This window comes from Meles meles, chromosome 6 (assembly GCF_922984935.1).
Source record: "Meles meles chromosome 6, mMelMel3.1 paternal haplotype, whole genome shotgun sequence".
Taxonomy (NCBI): domain Eukaryota; kingdom Metazoa; phylum Chordata; class Mammalia; order Carnivora; family Mustelidae; genus Meles; species Meles meles.
In genome coordinates this window covers 76,859,305-76,874,658 of record NC_060071.1, presented here as the reverse complement: position 1 = coordinate 76,874,658, position 15,354 = coordinate 76,859,305, and the positions used below count along the sequence as shown (strand labels likewise).

General features: G+C 40.3%; 1 pseudogene and 1 gene segment (V, D, J or C); one reads left to right on the top strand and one right to left on the bottom strand.

Annotated features, from left to right (window-relative positions):
• Positions 1-10,557, bottom strand: part of LOC123944268 — a 426,074-nt gene extending 415,517 nt beyond the window's left edge. Inside the window, 2 exon segments of the C gene segment in view lie at positions 9,978-10,261; positions 10,449-10,557. Of these exon segments, the coding sequence occupies positions 9,978-10,261; positions 10,449-10,494 (330 nt within the window).
• LOC123944267 lies at positions 7,921-8,877 on the top strand (annotated as a pseudogene).
• Positions 10,558-15,354: the final 4,797 nt, after the last annotated feature.

Here is a 15,354-nt window from a genome sequence, read left to right as displayed (position 1 = left end):
GCCCAGTCTTATTTCTAGTCTCCTAGGCTGCTGAAAGCCTAATTGAAACCAGATGAGTAGATGGTATTTTTGAACTACAGCATATGGATTGAGAGAGAAAGAGTGCTTGCAGAAGGAGGAAGGCTCACAATGTAGAATAATCAAAGAAGATTAGTATAAAAGGACCTGCAGAAGATCACCCAAATCTTGAATTTTTAAAAAAGATTTTATTTATTTATTTGTCAGAGAGAGAGAGAGAGAGAGAGCGAGCACAAGCAGGGAAATGCAGGCAGAAGGAGGAGCAAGGAGCCCAATGAGGGACTCCATCCCGGGACCCTGGGATCATGACCTGAGCCAAAGGGAGATACTTAACCAACTGAGTCACCCAGGTGTCCCCAGATCTTTAATATTTAAGTGGGAGTGCAGAGTAGCAGAGCGAGAAAGTTTTCAAAAAAGGAACACGTGGTTAACACTGTAGGAAGTGGCTGCTCTAAATGTGGTAAGGGCATCTCTGGAGGCTGCTCTGAAATGCACCATCTCAGACACCAACTGGACTTTCCAAATCAGAATCTGTATTTTAGTAAGATTCATGTGCATGTTAAAATTTGAGAAATACTCACCTAGTGTTTTAATGCAACTTAAAAATAGCTTTTGGATTTAACAATGAAGAGGTCATTGATGATGTCTGAGAAAACTGATTTGAAGAAGGGGTGGGGCAAAAACCAAAATGCGCAGAGGTGCAGAATGAAAGGTGATGAGATGGGAGCATTTATGACTCAGGGACAGGGAACCAAGTAAAGGGACAGGGAGCCAAGAAATGGATTGGTGGTAGGAGAGGCATATATGGGTTTGGGGAGTAGTTTAGATTATTTTTTAAGATGAGAAAGCTTGAATATTTTAAATGATGAAAGGGAAACAGTGGCAAAAAAAAAAAAAATAGGACTATAGAGTTTGGGTAATTAGAGTGGGCTAAGGTGTCCAAGAAGTGAGACAGAATGGTATGGATAAAGAGTTTGGGCACAAGATACTGCTTAAAAATAAGAGGGATGCTTTTTACATTATTATGGGGGGGGAGTAAATTATATGTATAAAAAGCAGCAAAATTTTAGTTGGGATGCATAAAGTTGAAGATAATTCATTTATTGATATCAATTCTCTTTATGGTCATCCACCATGACTAATCAAAAGGTAGTGGATACATCATTTTGGCAGTGTAGAATTTCAAGGGATATATTGTGGAGTATGGGATGATAGCAGATTACAGAAACTTAAAATATCTTCATACACCATTTCATGTATAATTGCTATTAAAAACCATGACTATATGGAGACAACCTTCTGTATGGCTATGTAACTTACCAACTATGCTCATCAGTCAAGCAATATGACTAAAAATGATGATTGGCCCAGAAGGGAAATTTAGCAGATGTGTTGTGATGGTTAATTCTGTGTCAACTTCACTGACCTGAGAGATGCCCAGATAGCTGGTAAAACATTCTTTCTGCATATGTCTCTGAGGGTGTTTCCAGGAGAGACTAGCATTTGATTGAGTAGAATGAACAGCAATCTGCTCTCACTGATGTGGGCAGGTATCATCCAGTCCACTGGGGGTCTGAGTGGAACAAAAAGGCGGAGGAAGAGCAAATTCTCTCCTTCTTACTTCTCTCTTCTTGAGCTGGAACATTCATCTTTTCTGCTGTCATACAATGGAGCTGCTGGTTCTCATGCCTTTGGACATGGACTCAATTATACCACTGGCTCTCCTGGGTCTCCAGCTTGCAGATGGTAGACTGGGACTTATCAGCCTCTATAATGGGTGAGCCAATTCCTATAATCAATCAATCAATCTATCTATCTATCTATCTATTTGTATATCCTATTAATTTTGTTTCTCTGAAGAACCATAACTACTGCAAGTGTCATAGGATAACAGATGGACAAAATGAGATGAGAATACAAACACAAAGCAGTTGAAGAAATATGCCATGGAGAATGCTGGATGCAAAAGAAGAGGATGGGACAGAAGACAGGAAGGAGCTGGAGGATCAAATGTTATTAAAGAACAGATTTAGTGGGAGTAGCTAAATGAGAGAAATAAAAACAGATGATTGCCATCTGACAAAGTAGGACTTCAGTGATGGAAAAATTCTGGCCCATGACTAGTGGCATGACTAGCTTATTCGACATCTGGATCAAACAAAGTTTAAGATTTAAGTTAAGAGCTTAAGACTCTTCTCCACTATACAGAAAAATGTTTAATAGTTATGGTATATTTGGGAGAAGATTTATTTTCTTGATGCAGTCTTTAGTTTTTATGTAAGTAATTAACAACTTAATGAAGAAGGTATTTCGATTTTTAGAATATTACTCAAATTCAATAAATGATTTGTCTATGACTTAAATTTGCACTTAAAAAATTACGCCTTATAATGTTCACTCTGTTTTATATTAAACACAAATAGAAACTGTAAATGATCACATGAATAACAAAATTGAGTGACTTAATACTATGTTTCTCTCTGCATCCATGATACTATTATTGTTTTTTCAAATCTGTTTAAATGCAGAACTATGTAATGCCATAAGGTTTAGAAATATGAACTGCAGGAAAAGCAAGCTTAAATAATTACACAATGTTATGAACTTCTTCTGATAATTAAATGCATGAACTTTCACTACTGGGAGCATGGAGTAGATGTACTTTTCTCTAAGTCCTGTATGATTAAAATCCCTAGACATTGTGTATAAAATTTAAAAAGGTGGCGAGAAGAAGTACAACCAACTAGTGACTTTGAGGCCTGAGAAGGAATAACATGGTGAGTTTCCTGGGTTTTTCTTTTTGTCTCATTCCAGATTTGGAGCTGAGGAAGCTGACAATCAGGAAACACCCATGGGCTCAGTCAGGAAGACCTGCAGTGCAGCTCTCTCCGGAGCTCGCTCACTCACTCTCCTATCTTGAGAGTATAATTCTCACTTTAATAAACTCCCCCACTTGGGGTGCCTGGGTAGCTCAGTAGGTTAAGCATCTGCCTTCAGCTCAGGTCATGATCCCAAGGTACTGGGATTGAACACTCTGTGGGGCTTCCAACTCACTAGGGAGTCCATTTCTCTCTCTCCACGGCCCCTCCCCCTGCTTGTGCTCCCTTGCTCGTTCTCTCTCTCTCTGTCAAATAAATAAATAACATCTTTAAAAAATTTTTTATTTCTTTATTTGGAGGGAGAGAGAGAGAGAGAACACAAGCAGGAGAAGTAGCAGGCAGAGGGAGAAGGAGAAGCAGTTTCCCCACCAAGCAGGGGAACCCATTGGGGTACTCAATCCCAGGACCCTGGGACCTGAGCTGAGCTGAAGCCAGACATTCAATAGACTGAGCCACCCAGGCACCCAATAAATAAATAAAAATCTCAAAAAAAAAAAAAAAAGCTCTCAAAGCAGATCTCACCCTTGAACCAGTCACTGTCTGTATAGAATTGGGCTAATTCTCAAGACTTGAGCCCCAAGCCTCCACCTACACCAGTAACTGTATCTGGATCCAGCTGTCATCATTGTTGCACATTAGAATCTGGGACAACTGGAAAGAGAGAGAGAGAGAGAGAGAGAGAGAGAAACACAATGCTTCAGTTTTTGGAAACCACCCAAAGATACCTGATTTAATTGCCCGAGATGGACCCAGGTATCAATGCTCTTTTAAGCCCCAAGGTTGTTCCAATGGGCTCCCAAGGCTGGGAAACGTGGTCAAGAGAGATTCAGCCCACTGATCAGCCTGGACTCCATCCCTAAAGCCAACATTAGAACCTCACCTAAACCACATATACCTAAAGTGGAAGAGGAGGTGTGCCTCAAAGCAAGTATGGGGTATAATTACTAAAAAAAAGTAGGAATGAATCCTAGCTGGAAAAACAGATGCCTTCTACTACTTAGGCCACAGACCTCATCTTCGTGCACACTGACAATCATTCCATTGCAAACCTAGGCAAATTCTAAGCATCATGTTTCATCCTGAAGGAAACATCATGGTTCATCCAGGTGAAAAGGTCTAAAAATTACAGAGAATATTACCTTTAAAAGACCCTTCTAAAAAAGCCCGTTTTCTCTAGTCCAAGGACCAGAAAAGTGTTTTGTTTAACAAGATAGAAAATGTTTAGACGATAATCACTGTATTTAAGCCAAACACCACCGAAATAACTGTGACCCCATGCATACCATCACAATCAAATACCAAGTGGGGAGCTTGGACTTTTGCTTTCCAAACATAAAGAAGCACCTTTAGTGCCTCTACTAATATAGTGTCAGAGAAGGACAAATAGAGAATGGGAACTTTAATTCCTGCCTTCTGGTAATGAACTTTACTTTGTTCTTTAGGTGTGAGTGGAGATTCTGTGGGGAGTCTAGACTTCCACTGTCACCAGGAATAATGAAGTGCCTTTCCCTTTCCCCGCAGGAGTGGTCTAATAGAGACCTAGTACAGGTCAGGACTTTCACTATTGCCCAGTAGTAACAAGGCCACCTCCACAGTGTTAGCAGAGACCATGTGGAGAGCTGGAGATCCAACTCCGACCCAGCAGTAATGAAGTGCACTATCTTTCTTGGGTGTCAAGAAGGCTGAATGGTGTACCTAAATTTCTACTTCTACCCAGCAATAATGAGGTTGAACCTCCTTTTCCCCTGACAGAGTGATGTCAGAAAAATCCATCTAAAACAAAAGGTTTCAATAAACTCCACAGTCTCTCAACATAATACTCAAAATATCCTGGCAACTAAAAATCACTCATCATAGAAGGAACAAGGAAAATTTCAACTTGAATGAGAAAATGCAATCAACACCAACACCTCACTCATTCTAACAGAAGTTAGAATTATCTGACAAGGGTTTTAAAACAGCCATCATAAAAAGTGCTTCAACAAGCAATAATAAACATGTTCAAAATAGATTAAAAAAAAAGAGGGTGCTTGGGTCGTTCATTCGGTTGGGTATCTGCCTTCCACTCAAGTTGTGATCCTAGGGTCCTGGGATTGAGTCCCTCATTGGGCTCCCTGCTCAGCAGGAGACTGCTTCTCCCTCTTACCCCTCTTCCCCTGCTCGTGATCTCTCTCTCTCTCTCTCTCCCTCTCTTTAATAAAATAAATATAATCTTTTTTTTTTTAAAGAAAGACTCAGCAAAGAAATATGAGGAAGAACTAAATGGAAGTTTTAGAACTGAAAATGCAAAGCAAAATAAAAAATTCAGTGGATGAGCACTGCAGCAGATTAGATAGGTCAGAATAGAGAATCAATGAGCAAGAAGATAAAACTATAGAAACTGCCCATTTGAGCAACAGAGAAAAGCAGACTGAAAAAGTGATCAGCGCTTCAGAGACCTGTAGGACTAGGCCAAAAGGTCCAGTATCTGAGTTATCAGAATCCTAGGAAGAGAGAAAAGAAAGAGTAGGTCTGAAAAATTCTCAAGGAAGTAATGACTAAAATCTTACAAATTTCTTTTAAAAACATAAACATGCAGATTCAAGAGGCTAAAGCACAGTAATCAGAAAACAAAGAAATTCATGCCCAAACATGTCACAGTAAGAGCTGAAAAGAAAGAAAAGAAAAATTTCTTCAATAAGGAAGAAAGAAAGAAAGGAAGAAAGAAAGAAAGAAATTAATTTTGAAAGCAGCTAGAGAAAAATGACACCTTACCTAAGGGAAAACAATTCCAAGGACAGTGGATTTCTCAACAGAAACCAAGGAAGCCAGAAGGAAGTAAATGAATGTTTTTCAATTGCTGAAACAGAAGAGCTGTCAATCCAGAACAGAAAAATGGATGATAAAAGAAGGAGTCTTGGAACATCAGGAAGGAAGAAAGAACAGAGTAAACAAAAATACAGATAAATATGTTTCCTAAATTACATTTAATGGATTAAGCAAAAATTATAACAATGTCTAATGATGTTCTAAGTATATATATAAGAATATTAAAGAAAATAATACTATGAATAAGGGAGGATAAATGGATGTAAAAAGAAGACAGTGTTTTTAGACTTCATTCAAATTGGTGAAATGATATCACTAGTAGACTGTGTTGTGTATATACAATGTAGTATCTAGAGCAACCACTAAAAGAAACTATACAGGAAGATTCATCTAAAACACTGTAGATAAACTAAAATTGAATTCTAGAAAATGCTAAGTAACTCACAGAATTTCAAAAGAAAGAATACAGGAAAACAAAAAACAATGAGAACAAAAAGATAAATATATAAATGGCAGATCAATCTATAAAATATCAGTTACATTAAATGCAAATTATATATCAGTTAAGAGACAGAAACTGTCCTGCATATGCCAATGAAAAGATAGTTAAAATAAAAAGTGGATTGAAAAACATAATCCAATAATAACTCTCTACAGGAAATTCATTTTAAATGACACAGGTATGTTGAAAGTAAAAGGATGGAAAAAGATATATCATGTGATCATTAATCAAAAGAGAGGAGTAATGGCTATATTAATATCAGATAAAATAGATAGACTTCTGAACAAAAAAATTTACCAGGAACAGAGAGGAAGCTTCCATACTGATAAAAAGGGTAAATTACCAAGAAGACATAGCAATCCTAAGTGTGTATGCCCCCACCAACAGAGCTGAAAAATAAGTGGAACAAAAACTGACAGGACTAAAGGAGAGATAGACAAATCTAGAATTATAGAGACATCAATACCTCTCTGTCCACAAGAGAGACCAACTAGCCAGAAAATCAGCAAGGATATAGAAGAACTCAACAACACCACAAATCAGAAGGATCTACTAGCCAGCTCTACCCATCAACACCCTACCCAATGACAGCAGAACACACATTGGTTTCAGGTGTCCATGAAATACATACCAAGTATAGCACATACCCTCCCCAATGCCCATAACCCCCTCCCCCTCTCCCAACCCCACCTCCCCCCAGCAACCCCCAGTTTGTTTTGTGAGATTAAGAGTCATTTATGGTTTGTCTCCCTCCCAATCCCATCTTGTTTCATTTATTGGGGAGGGTATGTGCTATTGTGAATGCTGTGAAGTGTGTAAACCTAGGGATTCACAGACCTGTACCCCTGGGGATAAAAATACGTTATATGTTTATAAAAAAAAAAAGAAGAAAGAAAGAAAGAAAGGATGAATACCCAACTTTGGTAACAACATGGATGGGACTGGAAGTGATTATGCTGAGTGAAATAAGTCAAGCAGAGAGTCAAGTATCATATGGTTTCATTTATTTGTGGAGCATAACAAATGACATGGAGGACATTGGGAGGTGGAGAGGAGAAGGAAGTTGAGGGAAATTGGAAGGGGAGGCGAACCATAAGAGACTATGGACTCTGAAAAACAACCTGAGAGTTTTGAAGGGGCGGGGGTGGGAGGTTGGGGGAACCAGGTGGTGGGTAGTAGGGAGGGCACGTATTGCATGGAGCACTGGGTGTTGTGCAAAAACAATGAATACTGTTTTGCTGAAAAAAATATATAAATAAATTTAAAAAAAAGAAAGAAATACCAAGTAAAATTGTATCTTAAGTCATAAAGCAAACTCTAATAAGCGTAATGTAAAAGAATACAAATCATAAAGAGTGTGTTCTCTGACCACAATAGAATAAAACTGTAAATAAGTAACAGAAAAATAACAGGAAAATCTCCAAATACTTAACAACTAAATAACACAATTCTTAATCTAAGGGTCATAAAGAATGTCTCAAAGGAAATCAAATGTATATTGAACTGAATGGAAATGAAAATGCAATATATCCAAATTTGTGGGACATAGCCAAAGTAGTGCTGAGAGGGAAATTTATAACACTAAACACAAATATTAGAAAAGAATAAAGGTCTCAAATCAATCATCTAAAAGCTTGCCTCAAAAAACCCAGAAAAAGGGGATCACAGCACCTCACCAGAAACCGCCCCCGCAGCAAGCGAGCGAGGGCCGAGGCGTCGGGAAAATGGCAGACAGTTTTTCACTTAATGATGCTTTATCTGGGTCTAGAAACCCAAACCCTCAAGGATGTTCGGGTCAATGGGGAAACCAGACTGCTGGAGCAGGGGGCAATCCAGGGGCCTCCTATCCTGGTGCCTACCCTGGACAAGCTCCTCCTGGCGGCTACCCTGGACAGGCCCCTCCTGGCGGCTATCCTGAACAGGCACCTCCAGGAGCCTATCCTGGACAGGCCCCTCCTGGCGGCTACCCTGGCCCAACAGCTCCTGCTCATCCTGGACCACCCGCATCAGGAGCCCATCCTGGGCAACCGAGTGGGCCCGGGGCCTACCCGCCTCCTGGACAGCCAAGTGCTCCTGGAGCCCAGCCCGCTGCTGGCGCCTTTGGCATCCCCGCTGGACCACTGACTGTACCTTATGACCTGCCCTTGCCCGGAGGAGTCATGCCTCGCATGCTGATAACAATTCTGGGCACAACGAAGCCCAATGCAAACAGATTTGCTTTAGATTTCAAGAGAGGGAATGACGTTGCTTTCCACTTTAACCCACGCTTCAGTGAGGACAACAAGAGAGTCATTGTTTGAAATACAAAGCTGGATAACATCTGGGGAAAGGAAGAAAGGCGATTTTCCCATTCGAAAGTGGCAAACCATTCAAAATACAAGTGCTGGTTGAATCTGACCACTTCAAGGTTGCGGTCAATGATGCTCACTTGTTGCAGTACAATCATCGGATGAAAAATCTCCAAGAAATCAACAAACTGGGAATTTCTGGTGACATAGATCTCACCAGTGCTTCACACGTTATGATATAATCTTAAAGGGGAAGATTTTAAAAAGAAGAAATTGAATATAAACCCTTACACATTGAAACTTCATGTTTCCTGATTGAAAATTTTCACTTTTATTCATTCATCCTTCTTGTAAATCTTCGATTTAATAAACATTCTAAGAGTTAAAAAAAACAAACTCAGAAAAAGAAAACAATAATCAATCCAAAACAAGTGTAAGGAAGGAAATAACAAAGGCGGAAAACAGTTAAATAGCAAATGGAAAAACAGTGGAGAAAATCAATGAAACAAAGAATTGGTTCTTTAAAAAGTTCAGTAAAACTGACAAAATTCTAGCAAAACAAGGAAAAATTGGAGAAAATGTAGCAGCCTAACTAGAAGTAGGGCATTCTATATGATTGGGTAGTGGTGAATATCTGCCTCTCTCCAGCCGATCCTGGGTTGGGTGGACCTCCAAAACAATATGCTAAGTGAAAGAAGCCATACCCAAAAGGCAGTATGATTCCATTTATATGAAATGAAAAGAATAGGCAAACCCATAGAGACAGAAAGTAGGTTCCCAGGGGGTGGGGGAAGTCAGAAGGGTGAGTAACCTTTTACTGGGTATGTGGTTTCTTTTCAGGCTGATGACAAGGTTTTAAAATTAGGTAGAGTTGGTGGTTACACAACACTGTGAATGTACTAGATGCCGCTTAATGGTTCATTGTATTTTTTAAAAATTTTAAAAAAGATTTTATTTATTTGACAAGGGAGAGAAAGAGAGAGCACAAGCAGGGAGCGTAGAAGAGGGAGAAGCAGACTCCCCGCTGAGCAGGGAGCCCAATACGGGACTCTATCCCAGGACCCTGAGATCATGACCTGAGCCAAAGACAGTCATTTAACCAAGTGAGCCCCTTAATGGTTGGGCGCCCCTTAATGGTTCATTTTAAGAGAGTGAATTGTATGGCATGGGAATTAATCTCAGTAAAGCTATTATTTAAATTGAAATTGATAAAAAAGGAAAGGTCAAATTTAACTTCAGATGCATATGTGTATTATATGCATATATGTCCACAAACATAAATGTATGTGTGTGTTTATATGTATAGGTACATATATAGATGAGGTTTTGCATATTTAATTGCTTTTATCTGGGAAGAGAGTCAATTTAGAAAACCCCTCGATGGAGAAAGGCTCCTCAGCTTCAAGACAGGACATGTGGTTGGAGCCCCAGCTGCAGAGTTTGGGTACTGGTGGCGGGAACCTGTTGTGCACTGTGCCTCACTGCACAAAGGTAGGCGGCCGAGTCGCTGGGCTGAGAAGCTACAATGTATAAAGCGCTCTGTCTTGCCGATGTATCCAATGAGACTTTAATTCTTCCACTTGTTTGTTCCTTCTGATTTGACAGAATTATCAGCAGGAATGTGAGCCCTTTCCCGGGGTCCTGCCTAAACCACTGAAGGGAATAAAGAGTGCCATCTGTGTAACTGCAGTTGAGAACCACGCTGTCCTGCTCTCGAATATTCAGAGCCTCAGGCCTCTGCTTCACCTCCTGTTTACTGCTCACCCCTGCCCAGAAAGAGAACACAGAGAGGCGGGTTAGTGGCTAACTCTTCTTTGGAAATTATTTCTGATTTTGCTTTTTCAATCTATGCTAAACATCACACTGGATGCAAGTCCTTATCTCCCCCGCCCCCAGTAGAAATGCCCTGGGGTCTGTCAGTTCTTTGCCCATTTCCAAATCTCTTTAACTCACAGTCTAGTTGTAACCAAAGGATGAGCAAGCCCAGGGATTTGTCCATTCTTTCTGCCGCTTAGAGTCACTGAGAACTTGTTCTTGTTTCTGCAGTATTGACAAGGTCTCACAAGATAAAGAATCTGCTTTGCTGCCACATATGTTCAAACATCTATAGGAAACAGCACAGCCCAGCCAACCAGAGGAAGGTCACATGCTCACACAGCTGCACTCACCACCCCCAACCCCATACTGATCTGCAAAGAGCTGGAGGTAGAAATGGAAACACTGCCATCTGAGGACCCACCCCAGCATTGCCAGAGAAACGCTTCTCTCTCTTCCTCCTCCTGAATGACAACAAAGTTTTAAATACCAAATGTGTAGGCCCCCAAATATCCATGCATAGAGAAAAACGCAAATTATAAATGCTTATATCAGAAAAGAAATCTAAGTTTTTACTATCCAGTTGCTGTTTCTTTCTTTAGATTCCTAGAACTACTTCCCTCCTCTTGCCACGCCAGCCCTGAAGTGCTGGCTTTCCTCAGCTCACACCTTCTTGAGAAGTCCCTTTAAATCATTTTATATTGGGGCACCTGGGTGGCTCAGTGGGTTAAAGCCTCTGCCTTCAGCTCAGGTTATGATCACAGGGTCCTGGGATGGAGCCCCGCATCGGGCTCTCAGCTCAGCGGGGAGCCTGCTTCTCCCTCTCTCTCTGCCTGCCTCTCTCTCTGCCTGCCTCTCTGCCGACTTGTGATCTCTGTCTGTCAAATAAATAAATAAAATCTTAAAAGAAAATCATTTTATGTCATTTCTCACCCATCAGGTAACAGGTAAGAGAACAGACACACCAGCTGGGTCACTGCAGCCCCCTCCCTTGGTGACTGTCACGCTGGGGAATTCCAGGCCTCTAGTTAGCTGGTGAGCTTCTTGGTTGACAACACTTCCCCGGTTTAGTGATGTCCCTGGAGCCAGGGTAACAACATGAGCAAAGGCATCCACTCTCAACCCAGGGGTTCTCTTGAGGGGATTTATGAATTTTAAACTCTAAGAAGATGAGTCTGAAAGAGGAAAATAAAGACAGCATCCTTAAGGACAGCATCTGCCCAGAATCCATTTCTTTTTTTTTTTTTTTTTAAAGATTTTATTTATTTGACAGAGAGAGAGATCACAAGTAGGCAGAGAGGCAGGCAGAGAGAGAGGAGGAAGCAGGCTCCCTGCAGAGCAGAGAGCCCGATGCGGGGCTCGATCCCAGGACCCTGAGATCATGACCTGAGCCGAAGGCAGCGGCTTAATCCACTGAGCCACCCAGGCGCCCCCAGAATCCATTTCTTACTGCTTTTTCACAGCCCAAGGAAAAGAATATAGCTTATCAATAAACTGATGGTCTGGGGAGCTCAAAGGATTTTTCTTTATGCTCTGGAAAACCACCAAATAATGTACATGAGAGGACCAAGAAAGCCCATATAAATAACAAGAATCAGCAAATGAGACTCGGATGCAGAAAGAGACGTGCTCAAAGTGACTGGGAAGGTGAAAGTCCGAGCCTGATGTAGAAGCCAGGTTTTCTGATTCTTGGTCTCCTAAAATACCGCCAGGGATCATGTATCTCTAGAGGGCATTCAAAGACTTCACGAGTTGGTGTAAAGAAAACAAGAGACCTGGAATGGCACCCCATTTTATATTCCACAAACCTGCTCAAAACCCACCTTCCTCATTCTGTGTGTGTGTGTGTGTGTGTGTGTTTGTGTGTGTTTCATGATCACATGCGGTTGACCTACAGAGGAGGACAGAAAGGAGGGAGAGGGAAAGCTCTGAAAGAAAGAAAGAAAGAAGGAGGAGTGACCTTGAAAATTTCTTCCTGTTATCTTCCCAAATTTAAGAGAACTGAAATAGATTGAATAAAATAATTTCCTTCCCACTCCCCCTAAAATTCTACTTTTCTCTATCATGGCAAAAAATTGACAAAAATAGATTATTTATGCTCAAAAGTGGCACAGCCACTTCCCGTCTTCCTCTGTCGTCCTATTTTAAGTGGAATGAAAACCTTTCATAATGGATTGGGACAAGGCCAGGAATCACTGAATGTTGGAAGCTGTGCACAGACTGTTCTGCTTATAATGAAGAGAATAAAATATATCATTTGTCACAGTTCTGTACAACCTCAATATTGAATGCTAGCCAAACACTCTCTCCTCCAACGGATCAGGGATGCTATTGACAATAGAGCATCCATCCCCTTCTTGTGACTAAACACATGAAGGCCTTCCTTCCCACCCCAGGTGAGTACAACAGTCTCTTTTAGTAAAGTTGCTTTATAGACATGGAGGAGAATCGCTGAGATGTGTTTATGATGTTAAAGAAAGGACTTCAATTTTGGTCATTTGTGGTTTCAGAATGATCACCATTTGAAAGAGGACAATTTTTGGAATATTAAGTTTTTGCTTTTTTTTCATTGTTAAAAAAAAAAACCACATGATCTTTCTTTCAGACAGTGGGGTAATTGTCAGCTCATTACTTCAAGGACAGGACACACAGCTGGAAAAAGAAAATACAGATGCCTTGCTTGCCATTTTATTTCAAAATTTCAGCCCTATGGGCAAATGGAAGGATTTGAAACAACTGTAGATTTAGGAGATGTTACAAAGATATAATGCAAGTTTACTTAACCAAGACAAAAATCAACATTTTCTAGGTGGAGCAAATATTTTCTAAGGGGAGAGGAAGGAGTATCAAAGACAAGTGAAGAGGCTTAAAGTATTGGCGGGTGCTTTGGAGGGATGCTGGACCTAATTTCCTTAAAGAATTCCTGGAAAGAAAATGGCAAAACCTCTGAGCCATTTTCAGTTATTAAATAAATCTCAGTGTAGCCTTGTTTATATCTTCCATAGATTGCCATCTCTTCTTTGCTCTCTGAACTTGAGTCTTGGCCTCTGGCTACAGTGAGGTCAGTTTGGCTACTCTGTTCATTTCCTTCTCTTCTTTTCTAGATGGCTTCTGTGAGGTGGGCATCCCCATGAGAGAGCACCAGGGGACCTGGAGGGGCCTCCTCAAACCTGGCTTCTCCCCTTCCTGATGGTCCGCTCCAGAGGGTCCCCACTCAGGGGCATTCTCCTCAGCTTCTCGCTCTCTCTTCTCTTCTGCTGAGAGCGCTGCAGGACAGTGCAGGCTCTGCTGCCTTCAGAGGCACCACTTGCCCAGGAGAACCCCTCGCTGTTCCTCACCATGCCTAATGGAGAAACCCAGGCAGCCAGGTTGCTACCTCTCCCCACTCCACCACCTTTCTCCAATTTCCTTGTCTTCTGTTAAGCAGATATAAACATAGATCACAATCTGCTTCAGAAGCAGATATCCAAAGAGAGAAGGTCTTGCAATGTTCCTTTTTTTCAGGTGACTTTGTCTTTAAGTCATTTTGGAGGGGGTATTGACTCCTCAAGTGCCTTTTGGGGAAAGGGGAACACTTTTTTTCCCTCTTGGCTCCTCCCTTTCTTCATATCAGCTTAAGGGGGTGAAGGTTGGAGTTTGGGGGATATAGAGCCTATTCACTCACTTCTTCATAAATCCTAGACGGAGTGCCTGGCTGTGACACTTTCTTAATGGAAAATGGTGGAGGCTAAAGCCTTTTTGGTCCCTAGTTTTGGGTTCTAGCTGCCAAATTTGTGGCAGTGGAAAATGCCCTTCAGTGTATACTATTCATCTAACTGGAAAAAGAATATTTAATTTTATAGACACTTCTTTATTTTTTTAAAGATTTTATGTATTTATTTTAGAGGGAGAGAGGGATGTGAGCAAGGGGATGGACAGGGAAAGAGGGAAGGGTAGAGGGGGAGGGAGGGAGAGAATATCAAACAGACTGGGCACTGAGCAGAGCCCTGTGTGGGGTTTTATCTTACCATGTTGAGATCATGACTTGACCCTAAAACAAGAGTCCAAGGTTTAACCAATTGTGCCAGCCAGACACCCCTAGATGATTCTAAATAAAGATTTCTAATTCTTCAAAAGACAACATGAAAATATGTATACATATGGTCTCATAATTATATATTACATAATATATAAATATATATCATAATTATATATTATATAATATAAATATCCCATAATCATATATTATAAAAATATATGGATACATAAATATTATATGGATTATAAATATACAAATAAATATATCTTATATATTCCAATAATATTAGGAGCATTAAGACTGTTCCATTAATACTGGGTAAGTTTGGGGGACAAAATTAAATAATAGACCTCACTCTAACCAAAATTCACCATAAATATTGGAAAGGGAAAGCCTGACTATAAGGATATGGCAGAAGATTAAACGTGGTCATGAAACGGTTATACATTATCTTGTAGTCTTTACTGAAAATTATTAAGAGGACTATAAAGGCAGAGATTAGAGAACTAGTGTGCTATATTCTGCAGCAAGCAGATCTTTATCAGCTTTCTTTAATATGAAGTTAAAATGTTGTAAAGAATCCAGAAAGAGTAAAAAGATTAGTTAAAATAAATTAAATACAATATATTTAAATTTTGGAAGAGAGGAGAAAATATTAAGGGATAAGTGACTTACGGCCCTTAACATATAGAGAAGTTTTAATTTTTAATTAAAAATGAAGACTAAGGGCACCTGGGTGGCTCAGTTGGTTAAGCGTCTGACTCTTGATATCAGCTCAGGTCCTGATCTCAAGGTCATGAGATCAAGCCATGAATGGGGCTCTGTGCTCAGTACAGAGTCTGCTGGAGATGCTCTCTCCCTCTCTCTCTGCTGTCCCCTTCAAATAAATAAGTAAATAAATAAATCTTTAAAAAAATATAAAGAACGAATAAACTTTTATCCATGTTGGAGAGTGGAATAAGATGTTCTGGCCATTTTTTTCTGGTTAAGTCTACAACCAGAAGGCTTGTCTGTCCATTACTCCTC